Source organism: Lampris incognitus, chromosome 5 (genome assembly GCF_029633865.1).
Source record: "Lampris incognitus isolate fLamInc1 chromosome 5, fLamInc1.hap2, whole genome shotgun sequence".
Taxonomy (NCBI): domain Eukaryota; kingdom Metazoa; phylum Chordata; class Actinopteri; order Lampriformes; family Lampridae; genus Lampris; species Lampris incognitus.
The window spans coordinates 67,952,861-67,966,700 of record NC_079215.1 but is presented as its reverse complement, the minus strand read 5'-3'; the positions used below and the strand labels follow the sequence as shown (position 1 = coordinate 67,966,700).

At 46.0% G+C, this 13,840-nt stretch overlaps 1 protein-coding gene across 1 annotated transcript in view; it reads right to left on the bottom strand.

The window, feature by feature from the left end:
* Positions 1-1,398: 1,398 nt before the first annotated feature.
* ttbk1a (tau tubulin kinase 1a) overlaps positions 1,399-13,840 on the bottom strand; it is a 74,307-nt gene continuing 61,865 nt past the window's right edge. The window contains exons 15-16 of the mRNA XM_056280073.1: positions 5,972-7,437; positions 1,399-3,019 (exon numbers count right to left, since the gene is read on the bottom strand). Of these exons, the coding sequence (XP_056136048.1) occupies positions 2,614-3,019; positions 5,972-7,437 (1,872 nt within the window). The 3' untranslated portion in view covers positions 1,399-2,613. The remainder of the gene's footprint in view (positions 3,020-5,971; positions 7,438-13,840) is intronic.

The following is a 13,840-nucleotide window of genomic DNA, read 5'->3' as shown; positions in this document are numbered from 1 at the left end:
GGGGAGCTTTACATCTGCCCTGGGATTTTTTATTATTATTATTTTTACTATTACGTTGTACCTTATGGCATGGGAGTTTGACCAGCCAGTCTACATGGGTTTTGTGGACTTGGAGAAGGCTTACGACCGTGTACCTCGGAGCACTCTGTGGGGGTACTGCGGGAGTATGGGGTACCGGGGCAGTTGCTACAAGCCCTCCAGTTCTTGTATAACCAAAGTGAGAGCTGTGTCCACATTCTCGGCACAAAGTCATACACGTTTTCGGTGGGTGAGGGACTCCGCCAAGGTTGTCCCTTGCCTCCCATTCTGTTTGTGATATTCATGGACAGGATCTCAAGGAGCAGCCAAGGTGAGGAGTGTGTCCGTTTTGGGAACCTCAGAATTGCATCTCTGCTCTTCCCAGATGATGTGGTTTTGTTGGCTTCATCAGAACGCGGCCTCCAGCGCACTGGGGCGGTTTGCAGCTGAGTGTGAAATGGCCGGGATGAGAGTCAGCACCTCCAAGTCTGAGGCCATGGTTCTCTACCGGAATATGGTGGATTGCTCCCTCCGGGTTGGGGATAAGTTGTTGCCTCAAGTGGAGGAGTTCAAGTATCTCGGGGTCTTGTTCACGAGAGAGGGCAGGATGGAGCGGGAGATTGACAGGTGGATTGGTGCAGCATCAGCAGTAATGTGGACGTTGTGGTGAAGAGGGAGCTGAGCCGGAAGGCGAAGCTCTCAATTTACCAGTCAGTCTTCGTTCCAACCCTCACCTATGGTCATGAGCTTTGGGTAGTGACCGAAAGGGTGAGATCGTGGATACAAGTGGCTGAAATGAGTTTCCCCCGTAGGGTGTCTGGGCTCAGCCTTAGAGATAGGGTGAGGAGTTCAAACATCCGGAGGGAGCTCGGAGTAGAGCCGCTGCTCCTTCGTGTCAACAGGAGCCAGTTGAGGTGGTTGGGGCATCTGATTAGGATGCCTCCTGGGCGCCTTCCTTTGGAGGTTTACCAGGCACGTCCAACTGGGAGGAGACCCCGGGGTAGACCCAGAACTCGCTTGAGGGACTACATGTCCAATCTGGCCTGGGAACGCCTTGGGATCCCTGAGGAGCAGCTGGGGGACGTTGCTGGGGAGAGGGACATCTGGAGTGCCCTACTTAGCTTGCTGCCACCGCCACCCCACCCCGGAGAAGTGGCTGAAGATGAATGAATGAATGAATGTACCTTATCTGCTGCGAGGGACTAAGTACAGGAATTTGTGTTGCTGTAAAGCCCCCTGAGGTAATTTGTAATTTGTGATATTGGGCTATACAAATAAAATTGACTCGGCTTCTGCAGACCTTGTTGGTAAAGTTAGGAGAAAGAAAACGAGACTTTTTTTTTTCACATGACTTTACTTCATAGCTGAGTGCCCATCTGCTCCATAAAAACTCTCACAACATGGGCTCCACAGACCAGCAAACCATCACACTGTCAGAAGGACCAAGGCAGGTAGATCTTTTTCACCATGTTAAAACCCTGTTTTTCTCATGCGTAATAAAACAGGCGTAGTGCCAAACCATTGGAACATATGGGTAAAGACTTGAGATTTACACTCTGCTTTGCATGGTTAAAAAATAAAGATGCTTTTATGAGAAATGATTCTATTATATACAATTTAGAGCATAAAGAAGAGCTAAAAGCCAGAGAACAGGATGATAGAAGCATGCCCATTGTCACACCATCACAGCAACGGTTGGCCACATAATTTTTCTTCAGATCCAACACCTCTCCTCAGACCAAATTGTAGTACATACAGGATATAGATATAGGATTATCTTACCATGTTTACATAGGATTATTTTACCATGTTTACATAGGCAATCATTTAAACCAACTCATTTAGATCCTTAGTAGCATATGTACCCCAATGGAAATGGTCAGTGTTGTCTTCCTAACGATCCAAAGTCTTTGGGATATTTGTCACCATGCAAAGTGTACCAAGCATGACAAGGTGGATGGCGTAGTAGTATACCAGTGGTTGTGTTAAGCGTAAGTGTGTTGAGAATCTCTGGGACTCGATTTGTGAAGTTGTGGTGGTTCTTTCCTTTGGATGAGAGGATTGGCTCCCAAAACCGAAGTTCAAACAGAAACTGACTACGGAGAAGAGTGGACATATCTTTAGCACCGCAGCACCTTTGCTCCTCTTGACAGTCCCTCAGATTTATTGGAAGCCCATGCAGACAGCCATATGTACTGTCCTTGGAGTGCTGAGTCCCATTCACGTGAAAGGATTTGAATCAAAGGAGGTGATCGTTCGTTAACTTCACGAGTTAGTCACATTGATTTGTGTGGGCGTTTGGGTCTGGCCTGGCTCTCATTCAGAGCAATATGTGTCCACCTTAAATTGGTCTCTACAGCTGTGATTGGACCCAACCATTTTTTGGACGGACTCACCTTTTTTGAGTTGTTCTCGAGGAGAGGGAGGTCAGACCCAGTCTTCAAACAAAGATTGGCGTGACTGACTTGTGATCTTGGTCTGGATCACAAAGCGGCATCGTCTTCTTGTTGCACGTAAACACCGTCCACTCTGAACCTTTTTAAGCATAGTTTGTCTGAAGGATGAACAGCTGTCCCAGTGATAAGTCTGTTTGTATTATCTAGCAGTCCCAACCTTCTCCCTGTTGCTTGGTTTACCCTTAGGGGTACCTGCTGGCTTGGGCCGGGGTCTGGTGATAGGCGTGGCTGCAGCAGACAACTGGTTGGCAGCGTCTTGGGAGGCACTCCGCTGGATGGGAGTGATAGTTCTGGGTGGTAGCGAGGGAACAGTGTGGGTCCGCACTGAAAGGGGCCGCCTTGTTGGACAGACACGCTGTGGGGAGGGGCTATCAGTCCTGCAGTGGGTAGTGCTAAGGCTCCGGCGGGTTCCAAAGATAGCCCGAAGGGGCATCCGGGGGCTACCACTCAGCTGGGAGAGGCCAACAGAGGGCCGGGGACAGGAGGAAGAGGAAGCTGACCTGGCTGACAGGGGCTTAGGTTTGCTCATTCCCCCTTTCTGAATCCTGTGAAGAGAAAATGCAATTAATCAATGATCACAGAATAAATACGAAAATTGTCATCAAGTTGCTTCAAAGTAACAGAGCTACTGCTCATGCACAGATACTGTTTCATATTTTAATTGGCCCAACATCACATCCCCTGCCAAAAGTACTCATACTCGTTAATTATTTGGATGGTAAAACCTTATATAAGGCTGGGGTAGGCAGTTTTGGGTTTTTTCGGCGTCATTAATCAACAATTCCATAACAACTTTTCAGCATGTGGTAATTCAAGTGGTCTGACAGAAAACTAGACTTCTGTACCTCCTCTTGGCTCTGTATTCAGTTTCATATGCAAATATGGGTGTGACCTCTAGTTAATGGTCACACCCATATTTGCATATGAAACTGGTTGTTGGTTTGGGTCATTATACCACTGTATTGTTTATAAGGGTGGGGTACCTGCAGTCACTGTACTGTTTATAAGGGTGGGGACACCTGCAGTCACTGTATTGTTTATAAGGGTGGGGACACCTGCAGTCACTGTATTGTCTATAAGGGTGGGGACACCTGCAGTCTCTGTATTGTTTATAAGGGTGGGGACACCTGCAGTCACTGTATTGTTTATAAGGGTGGGGACACCTGCAGTCACTGTATTGTCTATAAGGGTGGGGACACCTGCAGTCACTGTATTGTTTATAAGGGTGGGGACACCTGCAGTCACTGTATTGTTTATAAGGGTGGGGACACCTGCACTCATTGTATTGTCTATAAGGGTGGGGACACCTGCAGTCACTGTATTGTTTGTAAGGGTGGGGACACCTGCAGTCACTGTATTGTTTATAAGGGTGGGACACCTGCAGTCACTGTATTGTTTATAAGGGTGGGGACACCTGCAGTCACTGTATTGTTTATAAGGGTGGGGACACCTGCAGTCAGGTGAGACTGATGAGGTCACTGGGATGATGATGAAACGTTTCTCTCAGTAAATGTTGTGTCCAGATGAACCGATTCAACCTTCTCTGAAGTATTGTGGTACTTCACCTCTGAAACCAGCCTTACTTAATATGATGAAACTCTCTTGTTAACGTTTTAATATCAGTGATTTTATCTTCTAGCATGATCTACACTTTCCATTTCTGAACAAATTAGGATTTCTGAGGATTTTCCACCAAATAATAGTTTCTCACACTCGTATCGGACAAATGGAGTAGTATTAGTAGTGGTGGAATTGTAACTCTGCTTTCGGCTATTAATTTAATTGAAAACCTGCAGCTTTCTCAACATTTAGATATCAAGCCATGATCTTTGAGCCACAGACTTGAGAAATAGGTTGGTCTCTCAACCATCGTCGTCCATGCTTCTGCTCTTATGTCACTGTGAGCCAGTCCTTTGTCGTTCTGAGTGATCATGTTCCATAAACATTTGATACCAACTTTGGCACTGGCCCCTTTCATTTTTCTTTATGAATGCTCCAAGTTGGTAACATAAGAAGTGATCACCGCATCAACCCCCACCGCCATGCAGATGACATACCGCTGTATATTCATGTCTTCGTGCATCACCCAGGTGGTGCTGCACATTGGTGGTGGGTGAAGTGAGTTACCCCCTTCAATGTGAAGTGCTTTAGGTATCTAGAAAAGCGCTGTATAAATATAATGATTATTATTATTATTAACAGACAACCAATGCTCCGAGTGCACCAACTTTTAACAAACTGACGTCAACCAGAGAGGCTCCATGTCTGTCTTTATTAGCAGTCCACCACAGGACACGCAGACCATTCAATGACTTTCCCAGGCCATCGCAGACGGAAACCCACCAGGAACCACCCTGCTATTTATATATGGGCACCAGATTCACAGCAAGACATGGGACCACCTGACCACCTTTCCAGGCTTTTTAACATTTACTTAATAATCATTTTTGAACATTTCCTTCATCATTAAGTAAATGTTAACAAACACAAAGACTAAGTTTGGTCCACCTCAGCCTTCATGTGTGCTCAAACATCGTCTCATTCTCCTAGTCAGGTTCAGATACAGCCTCAGACCTTTTGGAAGCACATTTTACACACAATAATGGACTTCCCTGAAGTGACGTGTACAGAAATATCAGCGTGCCTAAGTCACTAAGACAAAGAAGACTATTGTACCTACCAGTGTTCTCATGAAATGAGCTGGACCTCCTGTCTCTGTAAGACAAACTACCCAGCAGTGTACTGCCTGTTTATTAATCCAAATTAAAACAAACCACTCTTACCTCTGAAAGTCACTCACAGTCTGTTGCTGAATGGATTAATGCATCAGACTGTTCTCTCATCATCCAAAACCACAATAAATGACAACAGGGGAGGTGAGGAAACCATCTACACATTATTTGTATAGTTCTTTAGGTGATGTTAAGCGTTATGCAAGCACTTAGTGATTAAATATGAAAAATATTTAAAAGCAGAATATTAAGTAGAAGTTGTGAAGCAACAACAATGTGTTGTTTGAGAAATGTGATTTTAAGTTTGTTATTGTGTACCTATCATTTATCTTAATAAATAGATTACCATTGTCATGTAACTGTTTGGGTTAAGTGCTCTATGAAAAATGATTATATAAGTACAACACTGTTGACAATAACAATGTGATAATACTAATACTACTAGTAATAATAGTGTAGACAATATCAAAAGTAATAATAGCAGTAAGCGGTTGTAGTGGTAGTAGTAGCAGTAGCCGCTGTAGTAGGGGATTGCACACATCATGCTTTTATCCAAACAAATAGAACACTTTCTTTCAACTGTTTTGATAAATCCTCTTCTTTCCATTATTATTGTTATTATAATTTCTTCATTATTATTCTAAGTCGTTGTAACAGTTGTAGTAGTTGTAGTTGCCAAAGTAGTAGCAGTGGAATGTGTTGTAGTAACAGTCGTAATAAGAGAACTATTTTCTGTTAATTTAGACATCAGGCAGAGAAACGTACCCATTACTGATGGCTGCCACTCCTTTGCTCGTGGTACCTGGTTGGGACAGCGGGGAGGGAGGAGTTGCACTGAGGCCGCCGGAGGGTCTCTTCACTGGGGTGACTGGCCGGGGGATCCGGCTCCTCCACTCCTTGGAGCTCTGCTCCTCTGTGGCTTTGAGGCGGGATTCGTCCGAGGCATGCGTGTCCTCCTCTGAGCCTGTGGTGGATAGAGTCTCAGAGGCTCTCCGCCGTTCATCGTCCCCTGACGAAAGCGACGACGACGTCCCAGAGACCTGCCGTCTCCTCATCCAGCGACCCTGCTGCTTCTCCACCACAAGGCGGGCCAGGTCCAGCTGCCTGGTTCGCTTCTGCAGCCGGGCCTGGGCGGAGGTGGAAGAGGACCGCTCTGAGCAAGAATCCTCTTCAGAGACGAGGATCGGGATGCGACTTCTGACCCTGATCCTCATCATCTCTGCTTCTGATCCAGCTTCCTGTGGCTTCAGTTGTTCTTCCTCACTGGAAAATGTCTCCTTTCTGGGCTCCTCAGACACAGATCTGCATTCTTTAGCTGGTGAGACTGTTTCCAGGTAGGGCTCCAAAGCCGGAGCTAAGACAGAGGACAGACCATCCTCAGCTTTTGGATGCTCTTCCTCTTCTGGAGGTTGATCTGCCACAGATTCCTCTGAAAGCTGAGGTGCTGTACTCAGTAATACATGGTGCTCTCTGATTACCCCCATCTTCTCATATGGGTCCTCTTCTATAGACGCCTCCTTGAAGATAGCTGAGGCTTCACGCTCATTCTCCTTAACAGACTGGCCGCTTGAAGACATTACATTGAGATGTGTTGTCTCTGCGATGTGGATGAAGGTACGCTCAACTTTGGTGAAGGGCGGGGAGGCTGGAGCGATAGGGGTGGCTGGCCTCAGATCAAACCTCAAAGCCGGGGACAACCTGCCAGTTTCAGGGTGATCGGGTTGGACAGCCTCCCCCAGTGGGAACCGCTCATTGCGGGGGGTCAGGGCAGATGGTGTGGCTAACTCCCCCTCTGCAACCCCAGAGGGGGACTTGCGGGTGTCTCCGGGAGAGAAGAGGACCAGGGTCTTGGAAGCATCTTCCAGGTCGGGATCTGCATCGCCGGCCGAGGCAGGCTCCCTCTGTCCTCTTTGATCCTCTGCCATGAGGGTGGATGGTGCTGCATCCTGGCTGTGCTCAGTGCTCTTCTGACTGGCTTGACTGTTGGATTCACTCTTGGTGACGTCATCGTCCCTCGGACCAGGAACTTCTAGTATATCATTTTCTGCTGGCAGAGTGGCGAAGCTTCGTCGTTGAGGAAGTGTGCCAGTCAACATGACGGTCAAGAAGTCAGCTCTCTGGGCATGGAGCTGCGGCAGGATGTGGAAGTGCTCCCTCTCATCGCTCTGGCTCTTGAGACGGTAGTCCGGGGACGTAAGAGATGGGCCGCTCTGCTCTGGGGGCGACGCCGCCTGTGGAGGAAAAAATAACAAAACAACTTTTACTTCCTCTAAATCGAAAGAATGAAACATCCTGGATGCACTTCACTGGTAAAGTACTTTGAACACTCACGTTTCATCCTGCATCAAACAACAACTAGCACAACACACTGCAGCTCACAGCCAGGATCACGGGGTCAGGGTCAGACCCAGGGTCACAGACCACTTCAGAACCAACAAGGGGGATCGAAACATAATTTCTCTTTTCTACAGTTGTTGAAGACACTTAAGCTTAAGTGAGTGACGTCTAGCAGCACCCACACGGTGTCTACGTGTGTGTGTGTGCATGAAGGCCGTTGTTCAAGCTTTCAGGGATGTTCCAACTAGCCTCGGAACAAAAAGACAACAGGAATTAAAATATTTGCTCCCAAAACCATTTATTGACATTTTGGTTGTACACAAGCTTTTTCAGGATTGTCTAGATGATATACATTGATATAAAAGGCACAAAAATGCGTTGCAGTTTATTGTTTGACAGCACAAAGTCCAGTATCTGAGCATTTTCAAGTGGTTTCCTTCATAAAGATTTATCCTCCTAAAAACCATTACCTAGCATGCTATTTGAGATGAACCGAAAAAAAAAACCTAACTGCTTTCTTTACTTCTGTATATATGTACACAGTTCTCATTGATTTACAAAATGTTTAAAATACATGCTTTACCTGTAAATTATACAAGCAGTACTGTACAATTATGTTGTGATAGAAAAAAGCTGATATCTATTATACACGTGTAAGATACTCATGGATCACGTTAGACAAACACCGTCATGTGGTTTATCTTTTTTATTTTTCCCAGTTAACAGTTTCTGGATCCTGGCTCATCTCTACGACTCTACTTTTATTGCAAGGCTCTTTCATAACCAGTAACCGGTGAGGCATGGAGTGGACAGTACTGGTCAAAGTGGGGACAAACTTGTCACCATCACAGGAACAAGAAGATGTGTTGGGGACGTGCAGGTGAGGAAGCAGAAGTGGACATGTACGTGTTTATTAATACCCTGTTATTCCATACGACCCGACACTAACGTGTCTTCATGTCAAACTAATGTCTGCTAAATACGACTTCTTTACTTTTCTGGTGGGGGGTTCACAACTTTTCGGACAGTGAAGAGTTGTGTACACTTCATCTGGAGGGTTCGACACAGATGACGTTAAGGGTTTTGTGAAGGCTGTGAAGCCACTAGCTTCATTCGAAGGCTCGGATCCAACATCTCAATCCTTCATACACTCCAACCTTGAGGAGGAACAGGTCATCCTAATTCAACATCTGACTTCACCGACTGGGAAACATGTAGCCACTACTAATGAAAAGTTGAGTACATTGGTGACGGGATGAGCCATCATGGAACAGCAATTAATACTTAACAAGATGTGGATACATTTTTCTCTAATGCCAGGATCAGACTGAATGAATTCTGCACAATTTTGTCGTCGCCAACAAATTTCTAGAGTGGGGCCTGATTATGAACGTCGGGAACGACGAACGGGTCTTTACCCCGTGTAGTGTGACACAGTAAATGAAGAACAGCGATGTGGCGTCTGGGACGCCCCACAAGACCCGGACGACAAGTCCAGCATGTCAGAATTGTTTGTTTGTTCCTGCCTAGTCCGACACCTCCTACGACGTGTTCCTTGACGCTGACCAGTAGGATGACAGCGTGCTCTCTGGTGCACATATGCAAACAGGGCAAAGAGAAAGAGGGACGACGCTGCTGTTGCTGCTGTCAGGTGGACCGAGGAAACCGAGGAAAGGTTCGCCGAGCAGTGGCAACAATACCCCTGCAGGCCTTTTAGATGTTTCCTCAGCAAAGGACCATGACAGAGGCAGAGAAGATAGGCTAAATGTTGGACAGCAATAGCAGAGGCACTTCAGCAACCCGGTGAGCAGCAGGTTAAGCTATGCTAGCTTAGCATTCCCCAGTAGCACTTCAGCAACCCGGTGAGCAGCTGGTCAAGCTATGCTGGGTTAGCATTCCCCAGTAGCACTTCAGCAACCCGGTGAGTAGTTTGTTAAGCTATGCTAGGTTAGCATTCCCCAGTAGCACTTCAGTAACTGGTGAGTAGCTGGTCAAGCTATGCTGGGTTAGCATTCCCCAGTAGCACTTCAGCAACCCGGTGAGTAGCTGGTTAAGCTATGCTAGGTTAGCATTCCCCAGTAGCACTTCAGCAACCTGGTGAGTAGCTGATTAAGCTATGCTAGGTTAGCATTCCCCAGTAGCACTTCAGCAACCCGGTGAGTAGCAGGTTAAGCTATGCTAGGTTAGCATTCCCCAGCAGCACTTCAGCAACCTGGTGAGTAGCTGGTTAAGCTATGCTAGGTTAGCATTCCCCAGCAGCACTTCAGCAACCTGGTGAGTAGCTGGTTAAGCTATGCAAGGTTAGCATTCCCCAGTAGCACTTCAGCAACCTGGTGAGTAGCTGGTTAAGCTATGCTAGGTTAGCATTCCCCAGTAGCACTAGCCACAACAGCGTCCACAATCGTTTTTTCTTTCTTTTCATTTTCTTTTTGGAACACAAGACCGTCAGTATCACACATAGCGTTTCTGTAGCCATGACTGACAATTTCTTGACCCTCCTCCCTGACGACCTTTGAACTCACATAAGTTCATGAAAGGCAGACTAAGGTGATTGGTTGGGATCATACTTGTAGTGTTGGCAGTCTCCCGGCCAAGACACGGCAAGAATGTCTGGCACCATGACTGCCAGATCTGACATGGTGACCATCGTGAATGAAAAAACATATTGTGTAGTCTGATGCCGGCATAAAAGACATCTCCTGGTCCCCCCGTCTGGTGTGTTGACCTTAAACTGTCTACTCTGACAATCACGTCTACTGATGACACACACCAACAACTAGAAAACACTGGACGGACGTACAAACTCAACACCACGCCGAAGGTCTGGGACATGCTGGTTTGGATTCTGTCTCGATCAGAACCAAACAGCAGTTCCAGTCTGACAAACAGAACCACAACCACCGACACCTGCTTGACCCATTTGATCCATGAGCATCCCTTCTCCCGGGTTCACTTATATACAAAAGGTCAGAGGTGACTATTAGTTACAGTACATTATTTTGTATTTACCATTTTACAACCAGAGGTGTGTGTGTGTGTGTGTGTGTGTGTGTGTGTGTGTATGTGTGTGTGTGTGTGTGTGTGTGCGCGCTCATGCAGATAAGAGTCTGTGATTGGCAAACAGTCCATTAGTACAATATCCCATCATTTCTACCGATAATCAAGTTTCAGAAGTCAAGGTGTTTCTATTTTTTCCTCTAAGACCAACAGCTCGCGAGCACCCGCTGTCATGCAGCGCGGCACCGCTTTCCTACATTAAAACATCAGCGTGTAACGATGACAATCATATACAGTATATTTAATTCGTTTTGGAAGCCGTGCAAATAAAAAAAGTGAGTTAGCAGCGAGACCGACTTCATACATTCTCTGACAAGTGGTTGACGACGCCGTGCTTAAAGCGAGGAAACAGGATGGACGTTCAAAATAGAAAACTCCCGTGAGTGAGCAGCGGAAAAACAAACAAACAAACAAAGAAGGAGAAGAATCGCTTTTTTCTCTCCTCAAATCAAATCAACAAGCCCCACTGGTGCATGGCCAGTGGGCTAGTCAGGCTCAGCTAATATGTTAAAGCTGAAAATAGAAATGTAATTAAAGAGCAAGTGGTGCATATTAAGTTGAAATAGCCCTTAAACGTCTTGAAAAGCCGAACATGAACCATTTGACTGGTGACAGTACAGAAAGCAGAACGCTGACGCTGCTGTCTCAGACGGCGAGCTCCTTCCCAAAAACTTCCAAAGAACTAACAGGTGTGACTGGGTGTTATAGTAAAAGCTGTCCCTATGAAGAGCTGAGAGACTTCAGTATTCACAAATTTCCTAGTAAAATCCAATTCCCTTCAAGTACTGGATTTACCTCGGATTCTAAATCTCATTCCCTTCAAGTACTGGATTTACCTCGGGTTCTAAATCCAATTCCCTTCAAGTACTGGATTTACCTCGGATTCTAAATCCAATTCCCTTCAAGTACTGGCTTTACCTCGGATTCTAAATCCAATTCCCTTCAAGTACTGGATTTACCTCGGATTCTAAATCCAATTCCCTTCAAGTACTGGATTTACCTCGGATTCTAAATCCAATTCCCTTCAAGTACTGGATTTACCTCGGATTCTAAATCCAATTCCCTTCAAGTACTGGATTTACCTCAGATTCTAAATCCAATTCCCTTCAAGTACTGGATTTACATCGGATTCTACAAACATCGCTGGCACCACCTTTTCTTTGACAGACCACCTGAAACGCATACAACCTTCCTTGACGTGCACCTTTTTCTATTCTCCATCACTGCTCAAATGTTCCCTTTTGCAAAGAAACACCCAAACTATCACCCGTTTCTCCTGCGAAGTTTGAAAAAAATAAAATAAAACAAAAGAAAAGAAAAAAACACCAAAATCATAACATTTAAAGACACTGATGAGGTAAGATCAGCCAAAAGACTGGCTGGCAGATGTGGTAATGTAGGTTAAGGAACCAGACAGGGCTAAACGTCGATAAGATGAGTTTGCCCTTACCTAAGACAGCTAATATAACAATCTTACAGTGTGATGCCTAGTTTGTAACCAAACAATCTTCATGAATTGAATTCAAATTAGATCAATTTCTGCAAAGTTGCAGTAAAACTGCTACATCTACTATGTATGCCCTCATGTTACAACTCCTGCCAGCTCTCCAGTTCACTTCCTGGTTTCTGCTGAGACGATGGGGACTGCGCAGAGGACCGGACCTTTGCTCACATCTCATTTTTCACCAGTGAGCCTCTTTTATTTTCACTTTATTGCATCTACAATTTGCATCCATATTCCGTCAGCCTTCTCTTTAGAAGATCGCCCATAAAGTGCAACAGTACAGTTCAGTAATCAGGAAACAACCGTGGAGGAAGACGACCCCGACGCCAACACTTTATGGTCAAAACCTTAAATAAAGTTAATAAGTGAAATAAAACTCAAGAGTTCAGCGGTGAAAAGATTTGAATTATCGCAGTGCTAGGATTTGGGAGGTACAGCAGTGCTCTCCCAGCTGTCCCAGTTGGGTGGATTAACAAGAGGTCCCAACTCTAAAAACCACCCCGAAAACAACCAAAAGCCAAAACGCCTTTCATCCTGTGGGCTCAACTCAGACAGATCAGCCTGCAGCTTCTGATCCAGAAGAACATGTCGGTGAGCGGATGAGTGGATTTAGAGAAGAGAAGAACTAGATGAGTGATACTGGTGTGCTCAGCCAGCAGAGTGGTAACCAAGTCCCTGGAAGACGATGATTGACCTTTACTGTGGGATAAAACTAAACTTACTACAGCATCTTCACAAGTGACAACGACCAAAGACTATTTTTTTCTTTCTCATCTGGCGACCATTCTCCATCCTGTCAAGCAGACAGGAAGACAGACAGCTCAGTAAAGACAGCTGTGCGGTGGTGGGTTACCTCGTTCCTGGTTCCATTTAACAGCAGCTAACCTTCCAGAATCACACTTTATCACAGCTAAAACCCAAAAACCGAAGGTCCCGAGTGACATCCCATAATGCCCTTGCCTCATTTCCACGCTGCCCTGTGACCTGTATCCGGGTGGAAACGGGGCCTCTGGTAACCACTGCTGGACATCAAACGATGTCCGGATCTTGATTCAGCGACGACAGATTTAACCGTCTTTCAGCACGAGCGATCACTTTTCTGGTGTAATTCAAATGTGATCAGATCTAAGCTAATCTAGAATACTCTGAGCACGTTCACAGATAACCTTCACACGCCTCTCTCCGTTTCAGCAGAGGCCTCTGGAGGAAGAGCGTTTGTTGAGTTCTGCCTTCGTGAAGTGTGCGGTGACGGCGTGATTGCGGGGAAACTGCAGGGTGAGGCTTCGTTGCAGGAATCCTTTTCACAAGAACCTCATTTTCATGACATCAGCCGGTCAGGAGGAGCACAAACAGAACAAAAGCTCGGCGTCTCCGCTCCTTCGGTCCTCCTCTTCTCCGTGGAGAGCGGAGGAGCAGTGCCATGTGCAACACTGAGGGGTTTTTTTTAGACTCCAGAGCTCCGAGTTTATTGCATGAAAAACAGTTCTTCCTTCTCCTTCTCCTTCTTCCTTCTCCTTTTCCTCAGCTCAAACAGTAGCTAGTAAAGCTACCTGTGTGTGTGTGTGTGTGTGTGTGTGTAGGTAATATAGCTGTGTGTGTTTGGAAATGTGTATGTTATGATGTATGTGTGTGTCTGAGTAGGTGCTTCATTCACTGCTTGCCTATGTAGATGTAAGACCTGTGTGTGTGCGTGTGTGTGTGTGTGTGTGTGTCTAAGCTGGCACTGCTCTGTGTCT